The sequence below is a fragment of the Canis aureus genome, chromosome 7, assembly GCF_053574225.1.
Source record: "Canis aureus isolate CA01 chromosome 7, VMU_Caureus_v.1.0, whole genome shotgun sequence".
Taxonomy (NCBI): Eukaryota; Metazoa; Chordata; class Mammalia; order Carnivora; family Canidae; genus Canis; species Canis aureus.
Window position 1 is genome coordinate 50,310,308 of NC_135617.1, and position 21,495 is coordinate 50,331,802.

The window sequence follows — 21,495 nt, forward strand, 5'->3', positions numbered from 1 at the left end:
TGTTTGTTTTCATCTTCATGTTTTAAATAGATTATGACATTATATACTTCGTTTAAAAAAGTTTAACTGAAAGTTAAAATATAAAAGTTATATATACATAAATAAAGTCTATATAAAAACTAATACTAAATTAAATACAGCTGTATATGATATTTATGACACAAAGTTAATTTTAATATTTTAAGCTTAGGAACATTTAAACTCTATTAAATTTCCTAGTAAAATGTTTGTATGTGTGTTTCAAGGAATTGCAGATCTCTCTCTAATATTTTAAACACACAAAACTGAAAGTCTATACCTAAACCATCATATGTATACATGAATGTCCATCCTTACATAGGTAGCATATCTGTATCTAAACATATTCTCACATGTATACTATTTGTGAGTAGTATTTTAAACACAAGAATTTACCATTTGTACTTCTATAGACAAAATTTCATTGGAATAATGGTTAAAATAATGAGTTGCATGACACGCACTATACAGAGAAATGTTTTGTGGGGTTTTTTTTAAAGATTTTATTTACTTATTCATGAGAGACACAGAGAGAGATAGGCAGAGACATAGGCTGAGGGAGAAGTAGGCTCCCTGCAAGGAGCCCAAAATGGGACTCAATCCCAGATCCCAGGAGGATGCATGCCCTGAGACGAAGGCTCAACGGCTAAGCCACCCAGGTGTCCTGAGAAATGTTGAAAAAGTAAGGCATGAGAAGTTAAAATAAGATACAGAACAGTTTCCATTCACAAAAATGTTGGAAATGTTCAAAGTAAGAATAAAATAAAACAGGCCTTTAACTGATTCACTGGATGAGTAATATCAAATTTTAATACTAGACATAAATTTTAAATAATTTTTCCTAAACATAAAAATAGTGATAGCTTATCAATTTTTTAACTTTTTGTTTAAATTCCAGTTAGTTAACATATGGTGTTAATATGGGTTTCAGGAGTAGAATTCAGTGATTCATCACTTACATACAATACCCAGGGCTCATCACAACAAGTACTCTCCTTAATACTCATTACCCTTCTAATAAAAATATGGCATGCTTCATGAATTTTCATGTCATTCTTGTGCAGGGAGCATGCTAATGTTCTCTGTATCATTCCAATTTTTAGTGTATGTGCTGCTAACATAAACACTATCACATTGGTTTTTATTTTAAACTCCTTTACTATATATCTGATATGTGTATTTTTTAAATTCACATACAGATTTTGTGATATTTAAACATACTAATGTATTCAAAATAAAATAAATGGGACTTCTCTAATACAAGACAATGATAATTTTATTAGACTAGTTCTCCTACTGGAAATAATAAGGTGAGGAAAAAATAATAAAGGCAGCCAGTATTTAAGGAGCCAAGATCGTAGATAGAAAAGGAATAACAAAGTAAGACAATTTTTTCCTGCCACTTTTTCACCCAATACTTTTAAACATTTGCCAATTCAGAGCAAGGCACTGATGCCAAACTGTAAGTTATGGTGAAGACTATTCAGCAATTTCAGAGGGGTAGACAAAACAAACAAAACCGGGAAGCCAGTACCACAAAGGCAAAAATGACTCCATAATTCCTAATCACAGAGCAAAGGAAATCACAATAAAGGGAACTCAAGAATCCTTGGAGTATTGCCCTTAAGATACTTGCCAAATCCTAAATTCCTCACTGAGTAAAAGGATAAGAAACCAAACAAAAGGAAGTTATTAAAAGGGGAGAAAGCTTAAGAAAGTTTTTGACAATCACATTAGAGTTCAGATTCTTCTAAGAAAGAGTCTCCTGTAAACACCTTCAGTGTTGAAAGCCCAGAAGTGTTATCCTAAGGGTAAGGAAAAACTGGGGATAGACCACTATTCTGAAAGACTAAATCTCAGCCTCATTATATCTCAAGCCCTATTTGAATAAGGCAATCTAATCTTATATTAGCTGTCAACCCAAGGAAAGCTAAATCCTCTCTAAAGAAAATTATCTCTGCAATTTTTTATACTAAATATCCAGCATTCAATCAAAAAATCCCAAGCACAGGACAGGACAGAACCAAATGACCAAATACCAAGAGAAAAAACAAACAATAGAAACAGACCTATAGGTGATCCAGACACTGGTATTATCAAACAGAATTTAAAGTAACTGTTATTTAGACATTCAAGAATTACATGACTGAGAAATACCAATGCTAAAATTAAGAGCTCAACAGATGAGTTTAATAGTAAATAATACTCAAATGAAGAAGGATTCATGACTTAACAATAACTATATAGAAAGTATCTAGAATAAAGAGAAAATTATGGAAATTACAAAAATGAATATGAAATTTATATGGGATATTTTGAATAACAAAGCAAGATGTATACCATACTTCTAATTAGAATTCCTAAGAGAATAAGAGAAATAGAATAAGGTAGAAGCAATATTGGAAGAGATGCCACTGAGATATTTAAAACAGCAGGAAGACTTTAAGACATAGACTCAAGAAGCTTTACTATGTCCAAGAGGGGGAAAAAATAGAAAAATAAGTATTCATGTAGTTATATCATCATATTAAAGCTACTGAAAATGAGAGACGAACGAGTCTTAAAATCAGACATAGAAAAAAATACATTACTTTAAATAACATTAAACGTTAACTTTACAAATTGAAATGAGTTTTTAAAAAATTCTACAGTAAACACTATTCATATTTCATGTTATATTCAACATTGTAACAGAAGACCTAGCAATGTAATAAGGTAGTCAAAAACTTTGAAAATTACATGAGAAAATAAAAATAGCATTATTTACAGATATGATATAGAAAATTCCAAGTAATCTATATAAAAACTATTGGAATGAATTTATCAAGTCATTGGACTCAAGTCAATATCTATTTAAAAAATTATTTCTATATACTAGTAAAAAAAAGACCAAAAAATTAGAAGAAAAAACTTTTAAGGTACCAATTTCAATAGGATGAAAAATAATAAATAATCCAGAACAAACCAAACAAATGATATGCAAGAACTATATACAGACAACTACAGAATCTCACTGTAAGAAATAACTAAATAAATGGAGGCATATACCTTGCTTATGGATTGGATGATTCAAACTGTTCTGTTCTATGTAATGTCAAGTAAAATTAGAATTTTTTTTAATTGAGATGATTTTAAAATTCTTACAGAAAAGCAGAGGATTTAGAATAGCCAGGACAATACTGAAAAACACAAAATAAAACAACAACAAACCCAGAGGACTTACACTACTAAATAGTGAGGCTTACCATAAAGCTAGGGTAACTAAAATACTGTGGTCTTGGCACAAGGTTAGAAAATAGATCAACAGAACAGAGACCAGAAATATACCAGTAGATAATTGGTTACTTGATTTAGGACAATAGTGACACTGTAGTAAAGCACAGAAAGGATGATTTGTCATTTAAAGATGCTGGTTCAACTAGATCTTTATACAAACATTAACATGGATCCTGATCTCACATCATACACATAAATCAATACTAGAAGCATCTGTATAGCCAAATATGAAAGATAAAATAAAACTTCTAAAAGCCAATAAATCTTAGGGTAACTATTTTCTCCAAGAAACCACAAAATAGCTAACCTTAATATAAAAAAATGAACAAAAAAATGAACAAAAGAATTCAGTTGGCTGTGTTAAAATGAAGAACTTCTGTTTATGTAAAAATACCATTACCAGGGTGAAAAAGTAAGCCACAGAATGTATTTGCAATATATGTTTCTAACAAATAATTCATATACAGCAAACAAAAAATTATTATGAATCAATTTTTAAAAATAATGTATTGTGACAGATGGTGACTACATTTATCATGGTGAGCATTCAGCAATGTAGAGAACTGCTGAATCAATATGTTGTACACCTGAAACTAATATAACACTGTATATTAATATTTCAATTAAAAATGAATCTATTCTTAAAAAGAAAGTAAACTAGTTAAAAAAAAAGAAAGAAAGAAAAGAATAAGAATCCTGAGCCCTATGACAGAATGGAGAATCTATCTCATCTAAAATCAAGGGACAAATACAAAGGTGACAATATCCTAGGAGGTAACTAATCAAAGTCTGGCAAGGGAATTGACCAGAGCTCATTCAAACAAGTAAAATTTAACACTGATTTTTAAAAACTGAATAGGAGACAATACAGAAAAAGATGCCTCAAGTAGACAAATAATCATTATAAAATTAAGAGGAAATAAGCTGCCATGGAAGGCCCAGAAAACAGAAATTCAATAATACTAGAGTTTAAGGTGACTGATGGAAGCAAGAAGATAAAGCACAAAGGTAAGGACGCATGAAAATCCTCATATATGCCATGGTTACTGAGTTGGACTCTATCTAGTAGATAAGCAGGAATCAAGTAACAGTATCTGCACAAAAGTGTGGTGAGAATTCAGTTGGTCTGCATGGTACCAGCATAGAATGGTCTATCAGACGTAATACTGATGGTTTAGTGCTCTGTTTGAGCCCCCTGCCTGGGCTCAAATACCAGCATTGCCATTTCCTATTTCTAAATCCAGGTATAAATTACTCAACCTCTTTGTTTCTCACCTCTGAAAGGAGGCAATAGAGGTCTCTACCTTAGAAAGAGCTGATGTGAAAATGTTAATACATATAAAGAGCCTAGAACTCTGCCTGGCACATACCACTCAATAAACATTAGATGATGTTAATGCCCTTGAGAAATTTAGTTCTCCTTCTCAGTAGAGGAGCAACATAACATTAAAGTCTGTTGATGGACAGGTGCTTGGGTGACTTGATTTCCGCTCAGTTCCTGATCTCAGGGTCATGTGATAGAGCCCCATGTAGGGCTCTGTGCTCAGTGTGGAGTCTCCTTGTCCCTCTTCCTCTGCTCCTTCCCCTACCCCTCTGTTCCTGCATGCATGCTCTCAAATAATTAAATAAAATCTTAAAAAATAAAGTCTAGTAAACAAAATTGAGAAGCTTGAATACTATCTGTCCTAACGTTGCTAATCAGTCGGTGACTTTGGACTTTTGGATTTTCTTAATTTCCAATTGTCCGTTTGTAAAAAGACCACATGGTTCATGATTCTTTTTTTTTTTTTTTTTTTCCCAGTAATTGCTGCAGAATTTCAGCAGGCTTCAATGTGATTACTACGACACAGCAGATACTGATTTTTTTCATGATTATGGATTTTCTAGTAGCACATATTGGATTGGTATTTAGCCAAATGGCAATGTTTTTGCTTTTCACATTTAGTTAGTTGTTTAAAATACCTGTTTGAATTCTTCAGGGGGAAACTGAAAGGTGATTATTAATAAGAAATTAATAGAGTCCAATGGAAAATGTTGGTTTGTGAAAGAAAATGTGTACTTACTGATTTCTCCTGCTTTTAAGCTTTGCAAGTCAACTAATTATTGAGTGTTTAATTATTATCCAAAAGCAGTTATGAAGCTTTGTTCCTTTCTAAAGGAGAATTCCCAGGAGACTCTCAACATATCAGCACTGGTGTACCAAGGAATGATAGGAGGTTACGATAAGGATGGGTGGGAGTAGAAGGGATCTTCCCTCCATGCAGCAGAGTCTGCCCTGGTGAGGAGCACCATATTATCACTGACATTGTTTACAACTGCCAGTATATGGTGTAACAAAAAGCAGAATGCCTTTTAGTGAATTTTATTGTTGTTTTTAAATTCCCTAGAGATAATGAACTTCCTTATTACCTGCATTCAGGGCAGGCAGCTCCCACTGTTTCTGCTTTGTTATGCCACTGATTATCAGTACAGGAAATCAATTATTTTATTATGGGAAAAATCCTAAGTGAAAGAAGTCAGAGGCAAACTTTTATACATAATTTCAAATATTATCTCAAGTATATTACATATAAACATTCTATTTCAGAAATCTATATAAGGCACTAAAATGCATACACAACACAGTTGTGTACACATGTACTTCTCTATCCATCTATTTATCATACAGGGAAGAAAATATCTAAATTTTATTTCCTTATATCTTTCTTGTATTTTTCTAGATTTTCTATAGGGAATATTTGTACTCTGATAATAGGAAAAAATACACTATTTTTATATATACCTGTGTTGATCCAGTTAAGCAGTGTTTGTCAATCAATATTTTGAAGTTCTTTTATTTATATCAAAATTTTTCTACTTTGAAACTTCATGAAATGTCTCCATAATATGCTAATACCTAAAAGGTGGGGAAAAAAATCCAGATCCTTTATAATACATAGGTCACTCACATATGTTCATACACCCACAGCATTTTATCCATATATCTCTATGAATCTAATCTGTTAGTTCAGCTTTCAAATATTAGATTGTAAACCATGTGAAGTGCTTCCTTTTCCACTTACAACATAACAGAGTATCTTACACCTAGCAGGGATTCAATAAGTACATAAAGATTTTAATTATGTATATTCATGTAAACTTCTTGTACAAAAATTAATTTTATTGACTTAAAATCTGATAAGATTTAAATAATAGCTTTCATTTTTTTAAGGGAAAGAGTGATTTTATTTATGTATTTATTTTTTGAAAGAGAGTGTGAGTGTGCATGAAAGAGGCAGTGTGCAGAGGGAGAGAGAGAAAACCCTAAGCTGACTATTCTTTCAGCACTGGGCTTGATGGGCTTGATCTCATGAACCTGAGATCATGATTGAAGTAAAATCAAGAGTCAGACACTAAACTGATGGAGCCACCAAGGTACCTTCAAATAACAGCTTTAAGATTCTACATAATCACCTTCCTTAAGATACAAAAGTAGTTACATTTTTCTATTATAGAAGAAAATGAAATGTATATTTTCACTTCAAAAAGGCATCTGTTTTTATACTGAATTTTAGTCCACTTCAAACTATTGTTAGCCTTATGGTGAGTATTATCCCAATATGTTACAGCCTATTTTATATTGTCCCTACATTTTAACTAACCAATGTGAATGTGAATAAGCCTAAGACCAAGTTCTACATCATCACTGACTTACTCGAAAACATTTCATGACTTCCTATTGGCCATATCCACCCAGATGATTTAAAAGATCTCCACAATTTGATCTCAAGCTACCTCTTCCAGGAACTTCTGCCTTTTTATCAAACCCACTCTACTCACTCCATATTCCCTACTATCTGAAAATGCCAAATTTATTCACCCAAATGACCTATATATAAAGAGACCTCCCAAGTGACACTTTCCCAGTATCTTATTCTGTCTTTCACTCACCTGACCCAGCATATCAGCATTGCTAAATAATTGCTTTTGGGAGGTTCCACGTCTTAGCAGGTTATGTAAACTCCTGCTTTATCAGGTCCTGGGTCAGCATCCAGCTAGTCAATCTTCTTGTCTCTCACATTCTCTATTCTCCCATTTTTTTGTATCTGAATCTTATGTAAGTTACTTTCCATCCCTCACCTAGGCCCTCAGGATCAAGACTGATCCTCCAAGTCCAGTCTTTCTGTGTTTAGAGTCAAATGTGAACCCTAATCTCTACTTAGATATGTCTGTAGGTCTTGGTCGCTAGGCTATTGGTCAACCATCCTGGGGAAGCGGTGGAAATAGAAATTTTCAGGCCTCTGTAACTTAGTCTCTGTGCTTCCTGATTCCAACTCTTTGATGACTGATACCACCTTCAAATGACAATGCCATCATTCCAACTGTTCAGGCCAAACATTTTGGGATTATTTTATATTCTTTAACCAATTTCACACCCATATTTACTATCTTCAAAATATATCCAAAAACTAACCATCACTGCTTGCCATCTCGACCATCTAATGTATCATCATCTCATACTTGAATTATTTTCAAAGCCTCTGCTGTGCTTACTCGAGCCTTATAGTCAATTTTCAATATCATAGTCAGATGTATTCTTTAATATAGCATATTTGAAATGGTATCTTGCTTTTGCTCAAAATTCTCCAGCGGCTCCCCAATTTACATACAGCATAAGCCAAGGTCCTTATAATGGCTCATGTGGGCCTCCATGTTATTTCTCTGAATCTACCTATTCAGCTACCCCTTTTTTTTTTCTTGGGTCCAGCAACTGGCATCTTTATTGGCATCCTATAACACAGAAGAAGCATGTTCCTGCTCTAAAGCTTCTCCTATGTCTAGCCTGCTCTGCTGGAAATAGATGCATGGCTCATTTCCTCTTTCCTCAACTGTCCCTTTCTTGATGAGGTGTACCTAAAAGGTTGGCCAAATCCGACTGATCCACTCACAGCTGAAGCCTCAGGAGGCCATAGAACAACTTCATAATTGGGCTGCTCTTCTTTTACTTCTTCAAATTTCCCCTGTATTTAAACTGAAGAGACTGATTTCTTTTTAGTGCCTCCTGATATGTAGTCTTCATCCTAGAAGCTCCATGTCATCAACTTAATCATAACCTTCTGTCAGTGACAGGTACATTAACTCTGACTTTTAACAGCAACCTCATAATGGCTTTGTATATGGTTCATTTAGAAACCAGTGCAACTATATCTCTGCCAACTGGTGTTAATCCTAGATCCCCTCAACTATGTCTTCTAACACCTCTATTTAGGAATAGGCTGTCATCATTAGTTTCCAATTATGATCATTTTGGAGTCATACCTGTCACAAAAAAAGCAGATTACTCATCAGTAAAATATGGATGATAAAAAGCATGTATTTCACAGGGTGGTTGTGAAGGTCACTTTAAGGTAATGCATGTAAAGTGCTTTAGTACAGTGCCTGACACAGAAGTGTTCAGTAAATATTACCTGATACTATTACTACATTACATAATATAAATCCATTACTCAAAACCAGATCCCAGTTTAAGTCCTTACTATAAAAGCCAACAATTTTTTTTCAAGATAATTTGAAGAGTGACTAGTTTAAAAAAAAATAATAATAATTAACATAAAAGTATATATCACATGATGAATCTGTGGCAACTACAGAACAGTATGTAGAATCCATTAAATACAAAATACAAGTCTGGTGTTTCAGCCCTCATCATTTAAAAAAGGCTCCTGCAGCAAACCCGTTACATTTTACATCTCATTAGAAGGACTGATAAGCAAAGGTCAGTTATATCCTGTTATTCTCATGAAAGTTAACTTTTGATAAGATGCCTCACTGTGCACTTGAGTTCCTAAATTTATCCCACTTAGCTGCAAGCTATGTTTCATTTATTACATTTTAAACAAGAATGCTTACAAATGATCTTCCTTTCGCCTATGTTGTTTTCACTCTCTACTGGATACTACATGTCTTCTCCCCCTCTGAAGTTATTTTTATAGCGTGGCTCTAAAGGGATCTGAGTTTGATGCCTGGGTGGCTCAGTGAGTTAAGCCTCCAACTCTTGATTTTGGCTCAGCTCAGGATCTCAGGGTCATGAGACTGAGTCCCACGCTGGGCTCCACACTCAGCTGGAAGTCTACTTGGGATTTTCACTCTCTCTCTCCCTCTGTCCCTCCCCCTGCTCATGTTTTCTAAAATAAATAAATAAATCCTTAAAAAAATTCCCTTAATCAAATAAGTCAACTGCATTTTCAAATAGCTCAAATTTCATATTGTTCTTTTCCAACCACTAATAGAGGTATAGGTTAATATTATCAAAATGGAGTTTCTGATAAATTTATTGTCCCCTGTAAGATTTTCTAATTTTTCTTATTAAAGCTAAACTCTTAAGTTACTATTTTTCAAATGAAATTCTGTTAAAAAAAAATCATGGGTGGTCTTTAGATTTTACTTGATAACACAAGCCTGGTAGAACATCTAAGAAGAATAATTATGGTAAGCCTTAAATAATATTCCTTATCATTTTATTTTATTTTACTTTTTAAAATAATCCCAATACCCAATATGGGGCTTAAACTCATAACCCTAAGATCAAGAGCTGTGTGCTGTACTTACTGAGCTAGCCAGGCACCTATCCTTATCACTTTTTGAATTATATCAGAAATATTCAGCAAGTGATAATATCTCATAAAGTCAGAGTTACTTAAACCAACCTCGACACCAAATGACAAGTCTATCATGAACTTTAAAAGTTTACAAATTCTTGTTCTTGTTCATAAATATGAAACCCTTGTACAATGTCTTTCTTTAAAAATCTAATAAAGTTATCACTTTAAAATTCTAGAGGAAAATGGAATGATTTCTTTTTTCTCATGACCTATAGAATATGCACCCCTCCCTTTGATATAACCAGAGCTTTCTCTCTTTTCAGGGCTTCAGATTTTAAGTAAGAATGTATGGCTTAGAATTTTTTCTTCAACATGTAAAGCTTTACATAAAAAATGTTATCATATTTGTATATCCTGAAGCTGTCTTCATAGTAGGTCCTATTTTCCAATTTACTTACATTGAATCAATACTTTCCCTTCGAAGCAAACATTGGCAAAATGTTGTGTTGCTCTATAACTGATGTAGAATGTGCAATCATTATAATGCTTCAGAAATTGGTTTAAGCCTTTTCAGGAATAAACTTTTCATGAACAGCTAATAATCCAAACTGGCATTCCTAGTAAGACACTATCTTGTTGGGTATTGAACTTGGTCAGATGTTGCTCTCACTTTTAAAGAATAAATGCCAAATCACAATGATGCAAAAAGATAGACTGATGGATATAGAAAAGCCTGGAATAATGTAGTAAGAGGAGAAGGAGGTGATGGAAAAGGAAAAGGAGGAAGAATTTCAACATCACACAACGGGTATTAAATATATGGTCGGTGTCATGTTAGACATATCAACTATTTCATTCCATCCCCACAAGGATCCTATGGAGTATTAGCATCTCCATTTTAGAGATGGGAAAAATAAAGCTCAGAGAACTTGTAATATAATAGCTAAGACAAACTGCTGTTTGAGCTGGGATTCAACCCAGCCCTAACTGACTCCAAGATTCAGAGTCTTTGTATAATTAATTCCCTGAAACCTCTTTAAAAAAAAGAGCATTATTTGAATTTGGATAATTAGAGAGAGAGAGAGAAACTATGGTGTTTTTTTCCTCCATACAAGTTTTCAAGTCAACTAAGAAAACCCAAAACTTGACCTTGCAATAAGGTTAGAGTCCCTACATGGTGTCCCCTTTCCTCCCTCCTCTCCCTTAAGCAATTGTGCTAAAAATTATATACTTAATGTCAACAGAGTTACTGCAGAGTAGGACAAAGGAAGTAGGTAAATGAACTGAGAAAAATGTGAAATAGCACAAGAAGCTCAAAATATATGAGTATTACAGACACAGCAACAGTTAGCATAGCAAAGCCAGTGCAATTTTAATAAGACATCTCTCTCTCTCTCTCCCACATATACACATAACACACAAATGTGTGTGTGTGTGTGTGTGTGTGTGTATATGAACATGTAATACATTTCACTTAGAGAAGAGATATTCAAATTAATGTCACAGGATTAAAAAAAAAAGTCATTAAATCTGACTTAGCAAAAAAAATTTCCTGGAAAAAAACTTAGATTGACTCCAATTCAAAGAATGAAAGTATTCACAGAGAGAGGTGCAACAGAAAGGGCAGAGAGTAAGTTTTCTTTCTTTCTTTTTTTCTTCTTTCTAAGATTTTATTTATTCATTAGAGACACAGAGAGAGAGGCAGAGACACAGGCAGAGAGAGAAGCAGGCTCCATTCTGGGAGCCTGACATGGGACTTGATTCCGGGACTCCAGGATCATGCCCTGGACCAAAGGCAGATACTCAACCCCTGAGCCACCCTGGCATCCCAGAGAGTAAATTGGGAACATCAGGAGAGTGATGGTACTGGCCTAATAAAGGCACTGATAAATACATCAATATCACTTAGTTGGGCAGGAAATAATCGCAAAGTCATACAGATGGAAGTGACACACTAGGCCACACACAAAAATATTCATGTACTGGACTAATTCAGCAAGGAGTACAACATATTGAAATAATCTTGAATTGGTAAGCACTCTTAGAGATCTGGATAGGAACATTAGATTTAAAAAAAAAATACTAAAAGGCTTTGCTTCATGTCTTTCACTACATAAATGAAGATACCTGGGGAGGTACAATGACTTGTTCAGTCTCTAACTAGTTAGTGGTAGGCCCCTGATAGTAGAGCCTCTAGTCTAGTACTACCTTTATAATGCCGCAAATCCTAGGAAAAGCCCCATCATCTGTTCACCTTCCCATTTGTGGCCATGGGCCAATTGGTGGTTAATGTTTCTCTGTATTACTAATAGCTCCCCAGGCCATAACAGCCACACCCAAAAACAATGACTCAAGAGAGGCAGTAAAGAACACCTCAGGAACTTCTTTGCCCTAATTCTCACTAGACTCTTGCTTACGTGTCTTCTCAGTCCCTATTTCAGAAGATTAAGAGTCAGACCTCACAGAAGAAGCTAGCCTAGAAGGAAACAGATGAAAATAGCATTCTGATTAAGCACATATTCAAGACCATCAGAAACTAGAACTTTATGGATATCCACCACTGAGTAGCTTGAAGAAAAATTACTTTAATGAAAGATGACTTTTTAAAGTAATTAGAGAGGATACTTTCATAAGAGGTGTTCACAGTAATTAGGAATACATGCATATATCATCTTGGGAACACCTCTTGAGAGACAAGTAATTACCTGGGAAAAGTTTTGCTAGACGTTATCAGACTATATAAAGTCGACCCAAATGTAATTACGGCAACCACATACGGAAAAATATAAGAAAGAGTTAGAAAAAAAGAGCCAGTAAATAAAAATATGGCCCTTTTTCAAAGGGCACAAGTAAGAAGTTATTTGTAATTGGATTTTCCCAAAGGAGAATTATTTAATAACAAAATAAGCAGATGTACAAAGAAAAAAAAACAAACAAAAGGAAAAAACAAGAAAACAAACCAAAAAACCCTCTATACAACTTCTAAGTGACAACTGGCAAAAATAAAAACGAATAAACAAAAACAAATCAATGGATTTTTGAGATACTATAAAGAGTATCTTCTGCTTATAAAAGAGTGATTCAGAGACTTGTGACTTTAGAGACAAGAGCATAGAAATCAGTAAAATTTAAAAACAAAAATATTTCCAGTAAAGATAGATGTTATACAGCATCATTTTTATTCCCTTTCTCAGGGGACTAGAAGGTTAATTTGGTAATCAGTCTTCTAATGTTTGGACCTCTAAAAAAAGTGTTTCTGGATTCTTTTCACTACTTTAAGATTTTTCCATAATATGACATTTATTTTCATAATTACCCTCTGTCAATTGCAAACAGAACAGTGAAAACAGACTTAAACTTTTCTCCAAGATCACTCTTCTTGGGTCCTGCTTTGTTAGCCCTACTTGTTTGGCTTCATATCTCAATAGTTTCATTATGTTGATTACCTAAACAATGTTCCTAAGAAATCTGAAGGCAGGAAAATGTGTTCTATTCATTAAAATAAACATTACTCACTTTATGGAAAAAAAATCATCCTCTTCATAATGCAATGACAATTCATTGAGAGTTATTCAATAAAGAGAATTTCTTCTGAAAATAGTTTGAAAATAAAAGTTTGATCCTGATAACTAATAAGTTTCCTTTGAATCTGAAGAATATAAGAACCTGACTTATCTGTTGAGTAAATGACAGTCATGAACACTACACATAATCTACAAAGCAATGGGTTCTGATAAGCTTTTACTTAAAAATAATATTTTCTCTTCTTAATTTTTTTTCCGCAAGACCTTTTCCAGTTATGGGCTAAATAATGCAACATTTTGTAAACATGGGGTCAATACGTTTTTTTATTCCTGGAGTACTAGATTCTTCAAAAATATTTAAACATTCATAATGACACACAAAGATATTTCCAAAAACACTAGAGAAATACACATTACGTACATAAATAGGCCACCGGACTTCAATATTTAACACATCTGGGTAGAAATTAAAATGTTCTCCAATACTTTTGGAAAACAAAACACTAAGTTATCTGGTATGATTTATATCCAATCACAATATACTCAATTCACAATGTTCAAATAATTCTCTTTCTTTTAATTCAGCGTGGGTATGTACACACTAAATCAAATAAAGGTAAAATTCTCTTTCTTATTCCATGCTATTTTGATTTTGTGGAAGAGAAGCAGAACATTAGATCACTGTTTTACAGTATGAACTTCACGTTCCTCATCTTGCCAATTCAAGTGGGAGTTCCCAGCAGATGATGACCAGGCAAGGATATTACTTTTACAGGCTCACTAAATAAATAGCTGCCACATTAGAGAGAAAAACACATCAAATGCTCATGACTAATGTTCAGTTTCCAGTGAGTGCTAACTCAAGAACTTATGATAGCTCCTGAATTTCACTTTGCATCACAGAAATGCAATGCTCCAAAGGAAACTAGCTGTGTTGTAGGCTGATGAATTCATAACTAAATTTACCATAATAACATTAATCTTCACTGATGTATTCTTAAATTTTAAGTTACTATTACAGTTCAAAATCATACTACCTCCTGGAACAGAAATTAGCAAATGATATGTTACTTGCTATTTGTTACTCTACCTTCGCAAGGATTCATATATATTCTTGACTTTCATTCTATTGCTTTATAAAATACAATTGTAGGATGTGTCCACAGAGTATAGAGAGTACAGTATTGAAAATATTCATAGTACAATTCAGAAAATTGAAACGACAGTTTAATTCATTCAGTAAGTTTGGACACCTACCATGTGCCTGATTCTGTAGCTAATTTTTAACAAGTGGAGTAGATTAGCACTTTCTTTAATGTAATACTCCTAAATTTACAGCTAAAAGCCAGGTTATTTGAGTGCAAAATGTTTGAGGAAAAAAAGTTGCCTTACTTTTGCAAAGCCTACATTTGACATTAGTCTTAGAACATTGTGTCTCCCTAACATGATTGCTAGGCTTTTAGTTGCCTACCTTGCAAACTACAATGTCACTGCGAATTTCAAGGGTCTTATATTTCTGTACTTCATAAAAGCAAGCTTTTGAAGCATTTCTGGGTCTTGGTGACATGAAATAAAGCAATGTCATGTATGTGTGGATGCTCAGGTCCCTTTTAGATCTACATTTCTATATTGCATGGTTTCCATAAACGAGAAATAGACACAGTGAAAAATTGTAACTCCTTATCCATCCATTTTTAAAAGTCTAGGTTGAGTTCAATAAACAGCTTAGGTAATTTTTTGTAATCTCAAAATTGTCTATCATGGTACTGAGTACCTAAAAAACGTTCAATAACTTTTATTTGATTGATTAAAAGAAAATTTCTACAGTTTTGAGCCCTAAAATAGAATTTCTGAGATTTATAAGCGAATATAAATATTTAATAAACAGCACAGAGGCCGTAAAATGCTAAGTCCCTCAGGACCCTACCTCAGAATTTTACATTGTCATACCTGATTTTATACCATTTCCATACAAGTGAGAAAATAAATAAATCTATGGTTTATTTAATAGCATAAATGATGTTCAGAGAAAGAATTAGGGCTCAGTCCTTTTGATACATAAAAAATTTCACCAGATTTACCAATAATACATTTCCTTTCAGAGATTAAGGAAAATGTAATGAACTCAATGAATGTATCATGTCATCTTGTTGCCAGTTCATACACCTTAGCCTTCACAGGCAGAAGAAGGTATGAGAAGAGAAGGTCTCCTGTAGCAGGGACCTATTGCTCTGTTAAGTATACACAAGATACGGGAAGTACAACTCTATGTATTCATATTATATTTTTCTGAGAATAATAGGCATGGCCCACAAATATAGAGGTTCTTTTAACATACATATGTTATACTACTTTGGTGCCTTTTCCACATGTTTCATGGTTTTCCTTTAGAGTGGAATGAATAAATCACGGAGATGAAAAGTGCAACATAGGGAATATAGTCAATGGGATTATAATAGTTTTGTATGGTGATGGATGGTAACTACACTTGTGGTGAGCACCATATAAGGTACAGACTTGTTGAATCACCATGTTATATACATGAAACTAATGTAACATTGTGTATCAACTATATTTCAATGAAAAAAAATCCATTTAAAAGAAAAATTTCATTTAGAAATGGAAAATGTTACCTTTCTTGCTTCTTTGATCATCTTCCGAATAGTTTCCTTAATTGTAAGTAATTGTGCTCTTGGTGGATGAAAGAGGAGGTCTATATGGGTGCCTCCCAAGAGTCCAGGCATCACATATGGCCAGCCTAAGTCAAGATTTGGAGCTTCCACATCAGACTCAATGGGCCAGTAAGTCCCTGAAGATGAGGTATCATCATAGGAGTTATCAGTGCTGTGTGCTGTACTTTGTGCAACTTTCTGGACGTTTTTCAAAATATAATTAATTTCTTCTTCAGCTAGGAAGTCTGATACTCGTTCCTTGGCAAGAAATTCTTGGTATGCTTCTAACCCATGTTCAATTAGTGCATCAATGGCTACTCGATACCATTCCTTGTAGTGAGGCTCAATGTAATTGTCTGATTTACACTCATCATTCAACGAGGACAGCATTGATGAAGTTTCCATGCTTGCAAGCATTTGACAACAGCACTCTCAAATGTCCATCCATACAATGATGAGAGGTATCTGGGTGTTTGAAAAGAAGGAAATAGAGATCAGAATTCTGTAATGAAAATTTTTAATGATCCACATAAATCATTATTTTTGCATTTATTCGTTTCTACTACCAGTAGCTCTATAGGACACACACATCACATCCAAAGTGGCATTAATTGCACCATAATTCACATACGTATTACAAATAAGCTAAACAGGTTTCCTTTTGCAGATCACTAGTTGATTTTCCTTCTCTAAGGTACCTCTACTTTCAGTTTCTCACCTAAAGAAAAACATCTCCCCTTCTCTGACATCCAGGAAGGTCACTCTTCTTAATTTTAATCTGACACTACACATGGTCATATCCATTCATTTCTATAATTTTTTTTTTAATTTGGATTTTACAATATTTTAAAATAGAATATAATCAGTACCTGCACATCCATTAATATAAGTTTTTACTAGTTACTTGTTATGCAGATACTCACATGCTAAGGGAATATAAAAAGCATGAAATACTTGCCTTCCAGAAATGTATTAATTAGTTGGAGAGGCAAAATATACACACAAAACTGCCTCTTACCACTTTGAACAAAGCCATATATCGCTAAGGGCCAAAATTAGTACTGCCTGTAGTCAATGCTTTCAGATGAAAGCAAATAGAGATCAATACAGAATAAATGATTTAAGTATATCCCTATGCAGGTCATAGGCTTCAGCTGAATCTGAGGTACTAAGTAAAAATATGATTAGGTGGCAAGAAGGAATATTTTAATTCACACAAGAGTGGAAAACATAGCAAAAGCACAGAACAGATATGAGCTTGATACATTCGTAAGTTAGTAAAAAACAAAAACTACTTGGTCTGCTGGAAAGCAGATTCTTTTCACTAGAAGTAGGAGATAAATTTTAATAGACCTGGTGAAGCCAGGTGTTGAGGGACATGGTAGATTTTTGTGGTTCAACAAAACCAGTCTTTAAAACAATTAGTCTGGCATTATCAGGGGAAAGAGGGAGAGACAAGTAGCTAAGTCTTTCAGTGTTCAAACACCCAGTGAAGAAGTGACAGGAATATTCAGGAGCTGGTTCAAAGTAAGAACTCCTGAGATCTGATAGTTTGACAGCATTTAGGTGATGAAGAAATTTAAGATATCAAAGATAACTCAAGGATTTCTCTTAGGAATTCAAATCTGCCTAACCAAGCTCGTACCTCAACTCTCACAATGCCCACAGACTGTCATTCATCCAATCCTTCACTGTGTAAGATCACACACTAGACTTTATCTCAACCAAATAAGGGACTTTCCAATCTTTCGAAGCCATGCTCTCCATTGTGTAGACTCAAACAAAACTCAGCTTTATGATGTGCTATGAGCACTAAAGGAATAATTTCACCAAAAACATCTTTGTCAAGGGCCCTATTCCAATTTAAGATTTTCCACTTAACCCAGTGTTTTCGGACTCAAGACTATCTTAACTCAAACCTAATTTGGGAGGGTAACCCACAAAGCCATTACCATCTATTAACTCCTCAGATCAAAAGATGTAACAAATCGCTAATCATACAAAGGAGTCCTGAAGGAATGGAAAACAGAGCCACAAGTTTTGCTGAAAGGGTGGGGAGATCTGAAAAGATTCAGCACCCATACTAAGGCAGAGCTAAAGAATAAGGAAGACAAAAGGGTCCACTTGATTCTTTTAGTGGAGACAATCCTATCAGAATTCCTAGGCTCAAAATTTTTTACCAACAAAGTCTTAAAGTATAGAAAGCCTAAAGATTAAAATGATACAAGAAAATAAAACTAAACAAAATATGTTTGTGCTACTTTCAGGTACTACATAGAGGTCAGGGATACTATTAAACATACTTCCATATACACAGGACAGCTACCTGCATTAAGAAATTATCTGGCTTCTTCTTTGCCAATTTGAATGCCTTTAATGTCTTTTTGTTGTCTGACTGCTGAGGCTAGGACTTCCAGTACTATGTTGAAGAGCAGTTGTGAGAGTGGACATCCCTGTCTTGTTCCTGATCTTAGGGGAAAGGCTCCCACTGCTTCCCCATTGAGAAGGATATTTGCTGTGGGCTTTTCGAAGATGGCTTTAAAGATGTTGAGGAATGTTCCCTCTATCCCTACACTCTGAAGAGTTTTGATCAGGAATGGATGCTGTATTTTGTCAAATGCTTTCTCTGCATCTAATGAGAGGATCATATGGTTCTTGGTTTTTCTCTTGCTGATATGATGAATCACATGGATTGTTTTACGAGTGTTGAACCAGCCTTGTGTCCCAGGGATAAATCCTAGATGACATGATACTCTACATAGAAAACCCAAAAGACTCCACCCCAAGATTGCTAGAACTCATACAGAAATTTGGTAGCATGGCAGGATACAAAATCATTACCCAGAAATCAATGGCATTTCTATACACTAACAATGAGACTGAAGAAAGAGAAATTAAGGAGTCAATCCCATTTACAATTGCACCCTAAAGCATAAGATACCTAGGAATAAACCTAACCAAAGAGGTAAGGGATCTATACCCTAAAAACTACAGAACACTTCTGAAAGAAATGGAGGAAGACACAAAGAGATGGAAAAATATTCCATGCTCATGGATTGGCAGAATTAATATTGTGAAAATGTCAATGTGACCCAGGGCAATTTACACGTTTAATGCAATCCCTATCAAAATACCATGGACTTTCTTCAGAGAGTTAGAACAAATTATTTTAAGATTTGTGTGGAATCAGAAAAGACCCCGAATAGCCAGGGGAATTTTAAAAAAGAAAACCGTAGCTGGGGGCATCACAATGCCAGATTTCAGGTTGTACTACAAAGCTGTGGTCATCAAGACAGTGTGGTACTGGCACAAAAACAGACACATAGATCAATGGAACAGAATAGAGAACCCAGAAGTGGACCCTCAACTTTATGGTCAACTAATATTCGATAAAGGAGGAAAGACTATCCATTGGAAGAAAGACAGTCTCTTCAATAAATGGTGCTGGGGAAATTGGACATCCACATGCAGAAGAATGAAACTAGACCACTCTCTTTCACCATACACAAAGATAAACTCAAAATGGATGAAAGATCTAAATGTGACACAAGATTCCATCAAAATCCTGGAGGAGAACACAGGCAACACCCTTTTTGAACTTGGCCACAGTAACTTCTTGCAAGATACATCCATGAAGGCAAAAGAAACAAAAGCAAAAATGAACTATTGGGACTTCATCAAGATAAGAAGCTTTTGCACAGCAAAGGATACAGTCAACAAAACTCAAAGACAACCTACAGAATGGGAGAAGATATTTGCAAATGACATATCAGATAAAGGGCTAGTTTCCAAGATCTATAAAGAACTTATTAAACTCAACACCAAAGAAACAAACAATCCAATCATGAAATGGGCAAAAGACATGAAGAGAAATCTCACACAGGAAGACACAGACATGGCCAACATGCACATGAGAAAATGCTTTGCATCACTTGCCATCAGGGAAATACAAATCAAAACCACAATGAGATACCACCTCACACCAGTGAGAATGGGGAGCATTAACAAGGCAGGAAACCACAAATGTTGGAGAGGATACGGAGAAAAGGGAACCCTCTTACACTGTTGGTGGGAATGTGAACTGGTGCAGCCACTCTGGAAAACTGTGTGGAGGTTCCTCAAAGAGTTAAAAATAGACCTGCCCTACGACCCAGCAATTGCACTGTTGGGGATTTACCCCAAAGATTCAGATGTAATGAAATGCCGTGACACCTGCACCCCGATGTTTCTAGCAGCAATGTCCACAATAGCCAAACTGTGGAAGGAGCCTCGGTGTCCATCGAAAGATGAATGGATAAAGAAGATGTGGTTTATGTATACAATGGAATATTCCTCAGCCATTAGAAACGACAAATACCCACCATTTGCTTCATCGTGGATGGAACTGGAGGGTATTATGCTGAGTGAAGTAAGTCAATCGGAGAAGGACAGTGTATGTTCTTATTCATTTGGGGAATATAAATAATAGTGAAAGGGAATATAAGGGAAGGGAGAAAAATGTGTGGGGAAATATCAGAAAGGGAGACAGAACATAAAGACTCCTAACTCTGGGAAACGAACTAGGGGTGGCGGAAGGGGAGGAGGGCGGGGCGTGGGGGTGAATGGGTGACGGGCACTTGACGGGATGAGCACTGGGTGTTATTCTTTATGTTGGTAAATTGAACACCAATAAAAAATAAATTTATTAAAAAAAAAAAAAAAGAAATTATCTGGCCCAAAATGTCAATGGTGCCATGGTTGAGAAATCTTCATCAAGTTGCTCACTTAATATGCATGGTATTGTACTACTAATTAAAGACCTTTTGACACTCATTAAAGTTCTTTTGTGCACATAATACTGGACTCATTTTAACAAAGAAGTAAGATTTTCATTTACTTGATAGAATCAATCCATTGGAATAGAGTGTAGTTCCCCAAGATTTAGTGAGGTGTGGTGTTCATTTGACAATTCTAGTTCATGAAGGGATGGCATCCAGTGATCCCATGAAAATCACATCTGTTATTTGTAATTGCTTAAGACAGTAGTTAACTGTTGCTTGTTTACAAAAATCTTAAATTTTCTTAGCACTTATTTCCTAATTTTTAAAATGTAACTTTTGGATTCCTATAATATGTGAGGTTAAACACCTATTATCTACTTAGAAGTTAAAATGCACGAAGTGCTTTAAATGCTTTATTGATTCCCAAGTTTTATCTACATAAATATATACTCTGCAACTGTAAAAAAAAAAAAAAAAAATTCATTCTTGAGCTATAGGTAAACTGTGAAATCACAGAGATCAAGAGGACCATGAAAGCAAAATAAAACCATGAGGACAGAGACAAAAAGTTAATGAGGGAAAAAAACAAAACAAAACAACAGAAGATGAAAAAAGTAAAACACTATATAGGATTAATCAAATAGGAATGCCAGATGCAATGCAG

At 34.6% G+C, this 21,495-nt stretch overlaps 1 protein-coding gene and 1 non-coding gene across 3 annotated transcripts in view; both read right to left on the reverse strand.

The window, feature by feature from the left end:
- Positions 1 to 21,495, reverse strand: part of FAM83B (family with sequence similarity 83 member B) — an 85,143-nt gene that overhangs the window by 50,182 nt on the left and 13,466 nt on the right. For both annotated transcript variants that reach the window (XM_077903592.1, XM_077903591.1), the window contains exon 2: positions 16,033 to 16,536. In XM_077903592.1, coding sequence (XP_077759718.1) covers positions 16,033 to 16,488 — 456 coding nt within the window. In that variant the 5' untranslated portion in view covers positions 16,489 to 16,536. The remainder of the gene's footprint in view (positions 1 to 16,032; positions 16,537 to 21,495) is intronic.
- Positions 1,038 to 1,145, reverse strand: LOC144317977 (U6 spliceosomal RNA). The gene has a single exon (XR_013383840.1). It is a non-coding gene; the product is annotated as a U6 spliceosomal RNA (small nuclear RNA).